General features: G+C 39.3%; 1 protein-coding gene across 1 annotated transcript in view; it reads left to right on the forward strand.

The window, feature by feature from the left end:
- Positions 1 to 13,929, forward strand: part of LOC113893980 (ceruloplasmin-like) — a 41,998-nt gene that overhangs the window by 232 nt on the left and 27,837 nt on the right. Inside the window, exons 2-9 of the mRNA XM_027543702.1 lie at positions 970 to 1,220; positions 2,895 to 3,107; positions 3,599 to 3,769; positions 5,049 to 5,291; positions 8,428 to 8,593; positions 11,921 to 12,051; positions 12,511 to 12,651; positions 12,929 to 13,140. Coding sequence (XP_027399503.1) covers positions 970 to 1,220; positions 2,895 to 3,107; positions 3,599 to 3,769; positions 5,049 to 5,291; positions 8,428 to 8,593; positions 11,921 to 12,051; positions 12,511 to 12,651; positions 12,929 to 13,140 — 1,528 coding nt within the window. The remainder of the gene's footprint in view (positions 1 to 969; positions 1,221 to 2,894; positions 3,108 to 3,598; positions 3,770 to 5,048; positions 5,292 to 8,427; positions 8,594 to 11,920; positions 12,052 to 12,510; positions 12,652 to 12,928; positions 13,141 to 13,929) is intronic.

Below are 13,929 nucleotides of genomic sequence, written 5' to 3' on the forward strand. Positions count from 1 at the left end.
CTGAAGAAGTTTCCATGATAGACTCTTTAAGGGCACATTTTGCTATTAGAACTGCTTGCTTTGAGTTTTTTAGTATAAGCGTAACATGGAAGCCAGCTATTAATATAAATCAGAAATTGCTCCTTCCTGGGATTCCTGCCACTCTTGCCTTCACGATACATATTTCAGGGATCATCTCTAATCCTGTATTTATCATCAATTTTGTATAAGTGGTTGTTGTTGTGGTTGTTCAGTCATGTTTGACTCTTTGTGACCCCATGGACTGCAGCACACCAGGCCTCTCTGTCCCTCATCACCTCCTGAAGTTGACCCAAGTTCATGTCCATTGCATTGGTGATGCCATCCAACTGTCTCATGCTCTGATGCCCTCTTCTTTTGCCTTCAGTCTTTCCTGCATCAGAGATGAGTATGAATGGTACTCAAGAGCTGAAACAACGCTTTTCCTTCTGGTATGGAGTCTATGGCAGAGATTGTAAAATTGCAGCTCTCTTCTTGATTTTTCTGTTCAGAAGATTGGGACAAAGAAATCTAAAGGTTATATGCAGGCTTCTGATTCACTGTTTGTCTGCCAAAATGCCCCCAATTCTACCAACAAATCCCTGAATCATTGAAATGTGTAAAGAATCTTAAATTGTAACATTGATCTAATGTTTGAGAGCTAAAGTAACCTCGAAGTAGGGTCAGAAACCTTCCTCCATACATGGTTCAGTACAAAGAATTTCTAAGTCATTAGAACCGAAATGCCATGCCTATGACTTGATACATATGCATTTCGTCTCTTCACCAGACTTTCCAGGCTTCTCCTTGCCTATGGTATTGTTTCTGACTCATTCTAGATTTTCACCAGTGTCTGGGTTTTCTCTGCAGAATTAGACTGGAAAGATTCTTACTCCTAGTTTCAGCTGATTTGACATTGCTTTGTTTTCAGTCAAAATTTGTTAAAGTTCTTGCTTGTTTGTTTGTTTACAGAGAGTTTCAATCTGAAACATATCTCCAACCAAGCCGAGATAGGATAGGATCTGTTTATAAAAAGGTTTTGTATTTTGGGTACACGGATGATACATTTCAAACCACCATTGAAAAACCATCCTGGTTGGGATTTTTAGGTCCAATCATAAAAGCAGAGACTGGAGACCTCATTCATGTACATGTGAAAAATAATGCTTCCAGAAAGTACAGTTTCCATCCTCATGGACTCACCTACACTAAAGATAATGAAGGTAAGTGAGTTCCTGTTCCTTAGGTTCCTGAGTTTTTGTTAATGAAGAGTACAAACCTCAGGAAAAGCAAGGCAGTCATGAACTAAAGGAGTCGTTTGGGTGAATACAGATTTTTACTTCAGATGTCTCAAATTTTTATATCCCAGATTGTTCTTCAATTTCTCATTTGAAATTAATGAATGACAATCCCCCTCCCCCATTCAACTTCTGGGAAAGAAAACACACTTTTCTCTCATGTAAATAAATAAATACATAAGTTTGGAGGGTAGGAGACACTCATGAGCTAAGTGTTAAGTTGGCAGAAATACTGTCCTGCCATTTCATATCCATGTCCTGTCATCTCATTTTCTGGTGAATGAGGGTTAGCTTCTTAGAAAACATCAGTGTCAGGTGAAGTCACTATTTTCCAGACAGTATCTTCTGTCTTAAACATCCACACTCACAGCTGCTTGATGGTGTTGGGAAAAGGAAGGGAAGAGAATGCTAACACAAAATAGGGTTTTGTGTTCTACACGGAGCAGGTTGGTCTCAAAAGAGGATAAAGGACGAGAGGTTGGTCATGCTTCAAAGTCTCCTATTGAATGAGGGAATGTTATCCATACTTATTAGATTCCAGCCTCAAATGGTGGAGATCTGAGGCAAAATTCCAGGATAATAAAAAAGAAGAGGGCAAGGCCCCAGATTCAGAACAAAGGTAGTAGCTCAGGGTAATGTCGTCTATGCAGAAGACCACTTCCTGGCATCAGTGGGCAGCTTGTAGGTAACACAGATGCTCTTTTTTCTTTTTAAAAAACTTTTTATTTTGTGTTGGGGCATAGCCGGTTAACGTGTTGTGATAGTTTTAGGTGAACAGCAAAAGTACTCAGCCATATGTATACGTGTATCCGTCCTCCCCTAAATTCCCCTTCCATCCAGGCTGCCACATAATGTTGAGCAGAGGTCCCTGTGCTATGCACTGCATCCTTGTTAGTGATCCATTTTAAATATAGCAGTGTGTACAGTAATATGGATGCTCTTGATGCCCTCTGGAAGATGTAGTTCAGGTAAAGCCAGGTCATGGGGCTTACCAGGTGGCTCAATGGTAAAGAATCTGCCTGCCAAGCAGGAGACGTTGATCCCTGGGGTTGGATCCCTGGGTCAGGAAGATCCCCTGGAGGAGGAAATGGCAACCCACTCCAGTATTCTTGCCTGAAAAATCCCATGGACAGAGGAGCCTGGCGGACTGTAGTCCATGGGGTGGCGAAGAGTTGGACTCGACTGAGCGGCTAAACAACAACAGTAGCTTGGATGCTCTTGATGCCCTCATTCCCAAATCTGATTTGCAATGAAGATGATAAAGAGTGCAACTCAGGAACTTTCTGTATCTAAGACCTACACAGATGGTGCACAGTGAATATTTGTGGAATCTATTGATAAAGGTGATGATAGTTCATTCATAGGCTGCCTGATTCATTTCAATTTAAGTCTGGAAACTGGCCAAGCTGGGCATTCAGGTAGAAACCAACTAAGGGGAATCTAGGGAGACAGGAGGCAGGAGACAGGAAGGGGGAAACACAGACTTTCTAAAAATACAAATTAACACACTTTCATGGCTTAATGCAGAAAGCATGAGTCACGTTAAGAAAAATGTTGTCCACTGGTTGCTGTGACCACAGTGCAAGTTCCATTTTCTAGGCGCTCTCTATCCAGACAACACTACGGGCCTGCAAAAGGAAGACGACCATCTAGAGCCAGGGGCAGAATACACTTACACGTGGTTTGTAGAAGAAAATCAGGGGCCTGGTCCCAGTGACAGTAACTGCGTGACACGGATGTACCACTCCCATATAGACACTCTAAGAGATGTGTCTTCAGGACTTCTCGGACCAATTCTGACTTGTAAAAGAGGTAACATTTAAAAAATCTCACTGTAGCAAATAGAGCCAATTAGGATGTGTAGGGTCTGCCTCACTCTCCTAGTAGAATTTTGCTAAAAAACTCTCTTCCGGTCTTGACCTTGATTCTCCAGTCAGAAAAGTAACGTTGCCATTTGGCCTCTGAGCACCAGATGGCGCGCTTGAGTCCAATGTCTCCATTCAAGTCCAATAGAGCAGGTTGGACACTAGCCAGTAGCCAAACCCAGTAATCTTCATCCTAGTCACCCTCACACAAAATTCCGCCACATTTCTCCTATAGAGAAGTGTTGAACCCACAGGGTGGGGGGAAATAGGGAGAAGAGAAACTGCCTGTTCCTTGCACGCTTAGTTCCTTAGGGTTCTGTCTATGGAGGTGAAAGGTTTACCTTTTATATTTTGAATATCAGAATCAGAATCACTAGGTTATTTCATAGCAAAAATAATTTTCGCAAAGAGTAAGTTTTGCCGTTGTTTTTGTTTTAGGAACCCTGGATGGAGATATGGAAAAATCTATCGATGAGTATTTCATTCTGGTGTTTTCTATAACTGATGAAAAACATAGCTGGTATATCGATGACAACATTCGTACATACACTGAAGCTGGTCAAGTTAATGCCAGTGATCCTGACTTTGAGGAGAGCAATGTCATGCGCTGTAAGATTATGAAGAAATTTCTCATTCCGTATATCCTATGGTTCTAACTTCTATGACTTTATTTTGTGATTTCCTTTCATTTAAGTTTGCTTTAATGAGTTTCTGTTTCCCAGTTCTTCATTCTGGGTCTGGCAGGCTATGTTTCAAGGAGTCGCAAAAAGTCAGACACGAACATGCCATTTTTGCTGTGAAAGAAAGTGAAAGTGAAAGTCCCTCAATCATGTCAGACTCTTTGCGAGCTCATGGACTATACAGTCCATGGAATTACTCCAGGCCAGAATACTGGAGTGTATAGCCTTTCCTTTCTCCAAGGAATCTTCCCAATCCAGGGATGAACCCAAGTCTCCTCCATTGTGGGCGGTTTCTTTACCCTCTGAGCCACAAGGGAAGCCCAAGAATACTGGAGTAGGTAGCCTATCCCTTCTCCAGCGGATCTTCCCAACCCAGGAATCCAACCGGGGTCTCCCACATTGCAGGCAGATTCCTTACCAACTGAGCTATCAGGGAAGCTCAGTGTTGCTATGAAGGCATCTAGAAAATCCTGCCGGTTTCCAAAGTGTCATAGCAAGTGAAGTTAGATAGATGTATTTTTTTCCCTAACATCTGATATTGATAAAAATAGATGGTGACGACAGAGAGATGTAATTTTTTACATATTCATTTGGCTGTGTCAGATCTCAGTTGCAGCAGATGGGATCTTTTGTTGTGGTGCACAGGACTTGGTAGTTGTGGCACCAGGGTTTCGTTGCTTCATGGCCTGTGGGATCTTAGTTTCTGACCAGGGACCAAACCCATGTCGCCTACATTGCAAGGTGGATTCTTAACCACTGGACTGCCAGGGAAGTCCCCAAATATTTAATTTTAGGGTAATAAAATATTATGGAAGAACAAAGACATAACTGAGCAGAACTTTTATGGAAATGTGCTTCTACACAGAACTTTTCAGAAAAGGTGCTCTTGTTATCTCAGCCACCCTCAGCTTTGTCTCCTTCTTCCACAGACTTAGCTTCTTTCTATTCTTTTCCCCTTTTCACTGCTTCCTACCTTGCAGCTTACTTTTCTTCCTCTTGCCTTTAAATTTGTGTTGTCCTCAGTTTTAATCACAGATAATGTTTATAGCCTCCTTTTGGGGAGAAACAAACCGAATCCTGTTGCAGATTATGCATGAGAACAATGATGGCACTGCCAGATTCATGTGATAAGGAAATGCATAGAATATATACCATGTGGCCTTGAGGCAACATGCTTGCTTGAAAGGTTAATTTACTTCTGCTTTCAGCAATAAATGGATACTTGTATGCAAATCTACCTGATCTCACCATGTGTGCAGAAGACAGGGTCAAGTGGTATTTCATCAGCATGGGTAGCCTGTTGGACATACACCCCATCTACTTCCATGGACAAACTCTGATATCTCAGAATCATAGAAAAGACACCATTACCGTCTTCCCTGCCTCCATGCATGATGCCTTCATGGTGGCCAAAGGTGTTGGAGAGTGGCTGCTGGACTGTCGGATACACGGTAGGGATTTATTCCTTTTACATAATACAGGGTCAGGGGACTCCCATAACAAACGCCTCATCTTCCAAATGGGGAAAGATGTCACCATCGGGCAGGTGACAGGATTGCCTTTTGCAAAGTCAGTAATACAGTCAGAACCAGAACTCAGGTCTCTGACACTTTTAACTTTATGGTAATAAGCACTTTTAGTCATATAGGATTATTTTTGTTGCTGTTTTTACCAAAAAAAGTATATATTTGTTATCCAGTGAGCCTTGAGTGTCTGACAGAGTTCATATAATTACTCTTCTATTTTAAATTGAGAAGACAACTTCCAAGAGGTTGAAACACTAATCCAAAACCCTGTGAGAGTCAGAAATTATATAGGTCCAAGTGTTATGTAAATTCTGAACCGGTACCCAGTAATGGTTTCCTGGTTTATTTCCCTCTTCAATCACACTTCATATTTAATAATAGAAAGGCCCATTATGAAATTACTGATCTTCTCTATTCTTAAATCTGACTAAACTCTGCATGCAATCATGTAAAATGTTTTGTATTATTTTTCAGTCAGAAAACACAATTGTTACTTGAACTGAAGAGTTTAACTTTTCTCCCTTTTTTACAAAAATGGGATTTACTTCTCTGATCAAAACCTTTCTTATTTCTAAGTCCAATACTTTGGTTAGCACCATACTTCAATTAATTATTTAAACAACTACACACAAAACAACAACAACAACAACTAAACAACACGTACTTATTGGGATTTCACGTGTGCTGTGTCCCTCCTTCCCAGGGTTGTGAGAAAAGGGAGACCCACACACGGCTGTTGTAACTCAAGGACAGAATTTAATGATATTAATACAAAAGTTCTCACTTAGAAAGGAATATTGCTTTAAAATATGTTTTAAAGGTTAAAATATGTTTTAAAGGTTAAAATGTACACCAGACCTACTTCTCCTCTTGACTTCATTTATAGATGTTGCCTTTAAGCCAGGTCTTTCCTCTTCAACTCTGCAGGAAAGATAGGGTCAACCTTGGACACAATGAAAAAAGCTTGGCTAGTGGACTACACAGCTTTCCCCTGTGTTTCTTCTCTTCCCATGGTGTAGTTTGGGGTGTTTTTTGGTTTGTCTGTTGTTTTGGCTTTTTTGTGTATGTTTTGTTTTTAGTAATTATAAGAATGCATGAATAGACTTGCTGGAAAGAAAGGAAGAAAGCAAAGAGGAAGGAGTGGAGGGAGGGGAGAATTTGGTGAAGGCAGCAGGCAGAAAGAGCGAAAGTCTAGTGTGGTATATGACAGCCACCTCTTAGGAGCTCCAGAGAGCTTCTAAGCTACTTATTAATTAAATAAGCCAGGTGATAAACTTGTGGTAGCTTCAAATTTGGCCACAGGAAAGTGCTTACACCACCAAAATTAGTGCGCGCGCGCACACACACACACACACACAATCAGATTTAGCATTCATCTTTGGAGAAATAGTTTAAGAATGTGCCATTAGTCCAACCCTACCCCACCACCATCCCAGTTCCTCTCCAGTGAATAATCCCTGTAAGCCATTTGTGTTTACACAAATGTGTATTTAGCTGTTTACTATGTATTTTCATACAATATACATGAACGCTTAGAAATAAAAATGCACAGGTACTGTTTTAAATAAGGAGATCACACCCCATATAATAGGTTTTATTTAACTATTAACTTTAAAAAAATAGGTTATTATTTGTATATAATAGGTTTTTCTATCTTCTGCTGCTTGCTTTCTTTACTCATCCTTATATCTCAAAATCTTTTCCATGACATTCCCTATACTTCTAAGCTACTCTTTTATTTTTTAAGTTTTATTTTTAAAATGTTTATCTTAAGTTGCTGTGTTACTTCTACTGTACAGCAAAGTGATTCAGCTATACATATACATACATATATATATATATATATATATATCCCTTCTTTTTTGGATTCCCTTCCCATTTAGGTCACCACAGAGCACTGAGTAGAGTTCCCTGTGCTATACAGTAGGTTCTCATTAGTTATCTATTTTACACATAGTATCAATAGTGTATATATGTCAGTCCCAATCTTCCCTCTCCCCTCCTTTCCCATTTAGTATCCATAGGTTTGTCTAGCTTACTTTTCTAAATGGCTGTATAGTTTTCTGTGTTTGTTTGAGATGTAGGCTAATTTATTTAACCATTCCGCTATTGATAGATATCTAAATTGCTTTCACTTTCTTGGTTCACTGTGTGTGTATGTGTGTGTTAGTCGCTCAGTCATGTCCGACTCTTTGTGACCCCATGGACTGCAGCCTGCTAAGTTCCTCTGTCCATGGAATTCTGCAGGCAAGAATATGTCCATGGAATTCTCCAGGCAAGAATCTTTTCCATGACATTCCCAAAATAAAGCTACTCCTTTATTTTGTGTTTTATTTTTAAAAATTTTATTGTATAGTTTATTTACAATGTTGTGTTAATTTTTACTGTACAGCAAAGTGATTCAGCTATACATATACATATATGTATATCCCCTCTTTTTTGGATTTCTTTCCCATTTAAGTCACTAACAGTGTTATAGCTAGCCACTTTTTATTTGTATCTTTTTATGTATGTGCAAATTTTTATCTTGCCTAACCGAAAGAAGCGAAAGTTTTTAATGGAAGTGTTCTTAATTTTAAAAAAGGCTGCCTAATCATCTTCCAAAAAGTCTGTATGAATTTACACTCCCACCTATGTTGCTCTTAAATCAAAACACAGGACTTATGCTCTTATGAAAACGTACCTGCCTTGGTTTTCTTCCTGCCTGCCAACTAGTTAATCTAGTAATTAATGGTAACAACTTCAGAACCATAAGGGAAGATACTTTTGATTAAACAGACTCAAATTCCTCTCAGTAGGCAGGTACCATATTCCTTAGGAGTTGGTCCAGTGCTGGTTATTAATCTCCACTAATATCCACTCCTCAACATTCACTTTGGCATCCTGAGTCTTATACTTGCTTCATACATTTCAGGATTCCTTAAATAAAATACCTCAAATTTCTGAAAAGAAAAGGAAGTTGCAATGTTGTTGGCTACAGTTTTAAAAAATATATATATGGACTAAGAAAAATGTTTTAATGTTTTCATAACATTCTCTACTTGGATTTACTATTTTTCAGAGAGTATGCAGGCTTTCTTCAATGTAAGGGATTGCCAAAAATCTCCAGCAGATGTTACGGGGACACAAGTTGTTCATTATTACATTGCTGCTAAAGAAATTTTTTGGGACTATGCGCCATCTGGCATAGATTTCTTCAGTGGAAATAGTTTAACAGAAGCTGGAAGGTAATATTCAGTGATTAAAATATTCATGGTTAAATAAAGATAATTGGACTTTTTCATAACCTAGCTATTCCTACAAGGACTTAAGCATTTTATAATAAAAAGATACTGATAAAATAAAGATGGTGTACACCTGTGGCGGATTCATGTTGATGTATGGCAAAACCAATACAATATTGTAAAGTAATTAGCCTCCAATTAAAATAAATAAATTTAAATTAAAAAAACAAAAAAAACAAAATAGAATGAAAATCTCCAAGGTCCCCAAATACTGGCATTCTTTGGCTTTTATGGAGTCTTACTGGATCTCTAATTTCAATTTTAATAATGCTGACGTGTTATACTGCAAGCAGTATGTCTAAACACACGCTGGTCCTGATAAATAATTAAATCTAGCATTTGGCAGCTGGAGGCTATTGAAAAAAAAATAAAGGTGGGAAAATAATTATAATAATAATTGGAAAATATTCAGCCGAAGAATCTTTGCTATATAGCATTTTTCTCTAAATGCCTTAGAAGCCACTGCAAAGAAAAACATACTTCTCATCTTTTTCTTAGCATTAAATTTTAAAATGGATTTGTTTATAATTATAAGATACTTAAAAACATAGTGAATCATGTTGTCAATTGCAATTTTACAAAAATTAAAAAATATTCCTCACATGTAATTTGTACTTTCCTGCTAAGATCTGAGGGTATAGTCGATCATTTCTTGTGTCATCCTTAAATCATATTTTATATGTGTATGTATATATATATATATATTTACTCAATAACACCTAAGAATTTATTACCAATTATTTCTTTGATAACCAAAAACTAAGACTAAAATACATTACTGTGGTATCAGCCTTTAGAAGTGCACAAAAAGTTTTGCTGTAGTCTGACTGCTAAATATATTTACCAACTTGAAAATTAGAGGAGTTGTAATTCTTTTGGTCTATTGAATGAAAGTTTTATGTCAGAAAATATTAAGTTCTATAACCACCAAAAAATAATATTCCCATAGTATTTATTTTTTTAATTTACTCATAGAAATTTTAAGAAAACTGAGAATGTTCTATCAAATGAATATTTTCTTACTTTAATATTTAAGAATATTTTCTTACTTTAACGCTCATCAACAAATTATTCAATCTGTGTAATGGAAATTTTGTGTTAATTATGAAAAGCCTATCAGGGCTTAGAACAAAAATTAGATTCAACTCTCATTTTATATTGACTAAAATAAGTATGAATTAATAGATTCTTTCAGCTCACATGATTCTTCTGGTTATGAAATTTGATGCTGTCTCAGCATTGCAAGCCATTATTTCCTCCTAGGAAACAATTGTCCTCATTTTACGTTATTACAATAGAATTAAAAAGTTAAGAATGACATCTCTTATCTCAGTACTCTAGCATCTCAGCACAGTTGTTTTAAAAGCAATGTTTATTACTACCTGCCTTAAAAAAAATCAGTCTTAATGTTTTTAAAATTTTATTCCAAAAGAAAAATGTATAGATCAGACAGAGACTTGTATACACGCACAGACAAAAGACTGAAAAGATATCCATGGAAAATGTTGATAGTGATTATATAGAGATGGTAGAATTATGAGGATCTTAAATTTTTTGTTATATATATATTTTTATTTTCCAAATTCTCTACAATGAGCATGCATTATTTTTATAAATACATTGCTATTGTTCAGCCTCTGTCATGTCTGGCTCTTTGCAGTACATGGACTGCAGTGCACCAGGCTCCTCTGTCCTTCTCTGTCTCCCAGAGTTTGTTCAAATTAAGGTCCATCGAGCCGGTGATGCCATACAACCATCTCATCCTCTGTTGTCCCCTTCTCCTCCCGCCTTCAATCTTTCCCAGCATCAGGGTCATTTCCAATGAGTCAGCTCTTCACATCAGATGGCCAAGTGGAGCTTCATCACCAATCCTTCCAATGAATATTCAAAGCAAAGGGTTGATTTCCTTTAGGACTAAAGGGTTTGATCTCCTTCCCGTCCAAAAGTGAAAGTGAAAGTCGTTCAGTCGTGTCCGACTCTTTGCAACCCCATGGACTGTAGTCCATGGAATTCTCCAGGCCAGAATACTGAAGTGAGTAGCCTTTCCCTTCTCCAAGGGATCTTCCCAACCCAGGGATCGAACCCACGTCTCCCACACTGCAGGCAGATTCTTTACCAGCTGAGCCACAAAGCTCTAAAAAGTCTTTCAAGCACCATGATTCGAAAGCATCAATTCTTTTGTGCTCAGCCTTCTTTAGTCCAACTCTCACATCCATATATGACTACTGGAAAAACCATAGCTTTGACTATATGGATCTTTGTCGACAAAGCAATGTCTCTGCTTTTTAATGTACTGTCTAAGTGTGTCATAGCTTTCTTTCCAAGGAGCAAGCATCTTTTAATTTCATGGCTGCAGTCACCATCCACAGTGATTTGGGAGCCCAAGAAAAGAAAATCTGTCACTACTTCCACTTTTTCCCCTTCTATTTGCCATGAAGTGATTCCATGATCTTAGTTTTTGAATGTTGAGTTTGAAGCCAGCTTTTTCACTCTCCTCTTTCACCCTCATCAAGGGGCTCTTTAGTTCCTCTTCACTTTCTGCCATTAGAGTGGTATCATCTACATATCAGAGGTTGTTGATATTTCTCTTAGCAGTCTTGATACCAGCTTGTGATTCATCCAGCCTGGCATTTCACATGATGTATTCTGCATAGAAGTTAAACAAGAAAAGGGTGACAATATACAGCCTTGACGTACTTCTTTCCCAATTTTGAACCTGTCAGTTGTTCCATGTATGGTTCTAACTGTTGTTTCTTGACATGCATACAGGTTTCTCAGGAACCAAGTAAGATGGTCTAGTACTCATATCTCTTTAAGAATTTTCCAGTTTGTTGTGATCCACACAGTCCAAGGTATTAGAGTAGTCAACGAAGCAGATGTTTTTCTGGAATTCTCTTGCTTTCTCTATTTTCCAACTAACGTTGGCAATTTGATCTCTGGTTCCTCTGCCTCTTCAAACCCCAGCTAGTACCTCTGGAAGGTCTCAATTCAGGTACTACTGAAACCTAGCTTGAAGGATTTTGAGCATAACCTTGTTAGCACGTGGAATGAGTGCAATTGTATGGTAGTTTGAACATTCTTTGGCATTGTCCTTTTTTGAGATTGGAACAAAAACACCTTTGCCTGTCCTGTGGCCACTGCTGAGTTTTCCACAAATAGATTACAAGTACTAGATTACAAATACCTTAAAAGATGCATGTAGGTTCTTGCTTTCTTTTCACATGGTTATTGTAAGTGTAAAAGTTCTCTGTTTCTACTTTCTCTGCACAGTGAATCCCACTTCTATTTTGAACAAGGCCCAACCAGGATCGGAGGAACTTACAAAAAACTAGTTTACTTTGAATACACAGATGCTTCCTTCCAAACTCAGAAGGCAAAAGCAACACACCTTGGACTCCTTGGTAAAATTATTTCATAGCTTGTGGGATTATAAACACAATTTATACATATTCTGTGCCATCAAAAGAATACTCACCAACTCACAGTTTTTGGGATTCCCTGGTGGTTCAAATGGTAAAGAGCCTGCCTGCAATGCGGGAGACCAGTATCAATCCCTGGGTTGGTAAGATCCCCTGGAGAAGGAAATGGCATCCTACTCCCATATTCTTGCCTGGAGAGTCCCATGGACAGAGGAGTCTGGCGGGATTCATCCAATTTGAAACTACATTTTTTTTTTGTCCCTGCAAATCCATGTGAGTTTCTAAGATACTGAATCACCTAGACTTCTTTTCATTGGACACATTTCTGGTTCATGGCATCATCCCTTCAGTTTGTTCCTAGAAGAACCTCACCCAAGTAACACAACCTGACAATGACATTTATGAACACCAAGGACAACTCCTAACTCTGTTGGTTTCCAGGCCCTGTCATTAAGGCAGAAGTGGGGCAGATCATCCAGGTCACTTTCTATAACAATGCTTCCCTGCCGCTCAGCATTCATCCCCATGGATTGCTTTACAACAAGAACAACGAGGGCTCCTTCTACAGAACACCTGGAGGAGGCAAGTACCACAGCTCAACCCAGGCGCAAGCAAGGCAGACAGCAATACAGTGGCAAGAAAATCAGACTCCTCCTAAAATCCTTGGGCCGCTTACTTTTCACATCATCACAGATCTGTGTACTTACGGTGGCAGAGGGGGTCCTTTGGCCCTGTTCAGCTGTCACCCAAGGTACCACAGTGTGAGCAGGACACAGTTCTTGATCTCAGAGATCTCACAAGCTAGACTAGGGTACTTTGGGTCTTAGGTCCTATTTCACAAATGTTTCTTTCTTACTAGGTACCCCGTCGCCCTCCTCGTATGTAAATCCTGGTGCAACATTCGTTTATACATGGGAAGTTCCAATAGATGTGGGACCCACTTCCACAGACCCCAACTGCCTGACCTGGTCATACTTCTCCTCAGTAGATTTTAAAACAGACATCAACAGCGGCCTTATAGGGCCTCTTCTTGTGTGCAGAAATGGAAGTCTTGGAGAGGATGGCAAACAGGTTAAGTGATGGGACCTATGTCTGGGTATGCCTTGGTGAGAGGTGGCCTGAAACGGATCTTCAGGGGAAAGGCAGTGTGCAGTGAGCACCTTCAACTTCTGTGTGCTGGTGTCTCTCAGTTTTACTCTTTCCTCAGCTTCAGACCTGTGTCTTCTCATGCCCAGTGAACTCTGGGCATGTTCCAAACACCTTTAATTCTGCTGGACTGTTCTGTTACTTTTTTAAGATTTTTTTTTTTTTATGTGGACCATTTTAAAAGTCTTTATTGAATTTCTTGCAGTATTGCTTCTTGTTTTTTATGTTTTGGTGTTTTGGCCACGAGGCATGTGGGATCTTAGCTCCCCTGCTGCTGCTAAGTCGAGTCAGTCAAGTCCGACTCTGTGCGACCCCATAGACAGCAGCCCAACAGGCTCCTCTGTCCCTGGGAATCTCCAGGCAAGAATACTGGAGTTGGTTGCCATTTCCTTCTCCAATGCTTGAAAGTGAAAAGTGAAAGTGAAGTCGCTCAGTCGTGTGGGACTCTTGGCGACCTCATGGACTGTAGCCTACCAGGCTCCTCCATCCATGGGATTCTCCAGACAAGAGTACTGGAGTGGGGTGCCATTGCCTTCTCCGCTTAGCTCCCCTACCAAGGATCAAAACCACATCCCCTGTATTGAAAGGCAAAGTACCAACCACTGGACCACCAGGGAAGTCCCCACTTGACTGTTTTAACTCTTTGTCTCCCTCTAGACAGCCACTGCGTGTCCCACCCCTCTCTGAGTCATCTCTTTTTCCTCTATCCTGTGT

The sequence above is a fragment of the Bos indicus x Bos taurus genome, chromosome 1, assembly GCF_003369695.1.
Source record: "Bos indicus x Bos taurus breed Angus x Brahman F1 hybrid chromosome 1, Bos_hybrid_MaternalHap_v2.0, whole genome shotgun sequence".
NCBI classification, from domain to species: domain Eukaryota; kingdom Metazoa; phylum Chordata; class Mammalia; order Artiodactyla; family Bovidae; genus Bos; species Bos indicus x Bos taurus.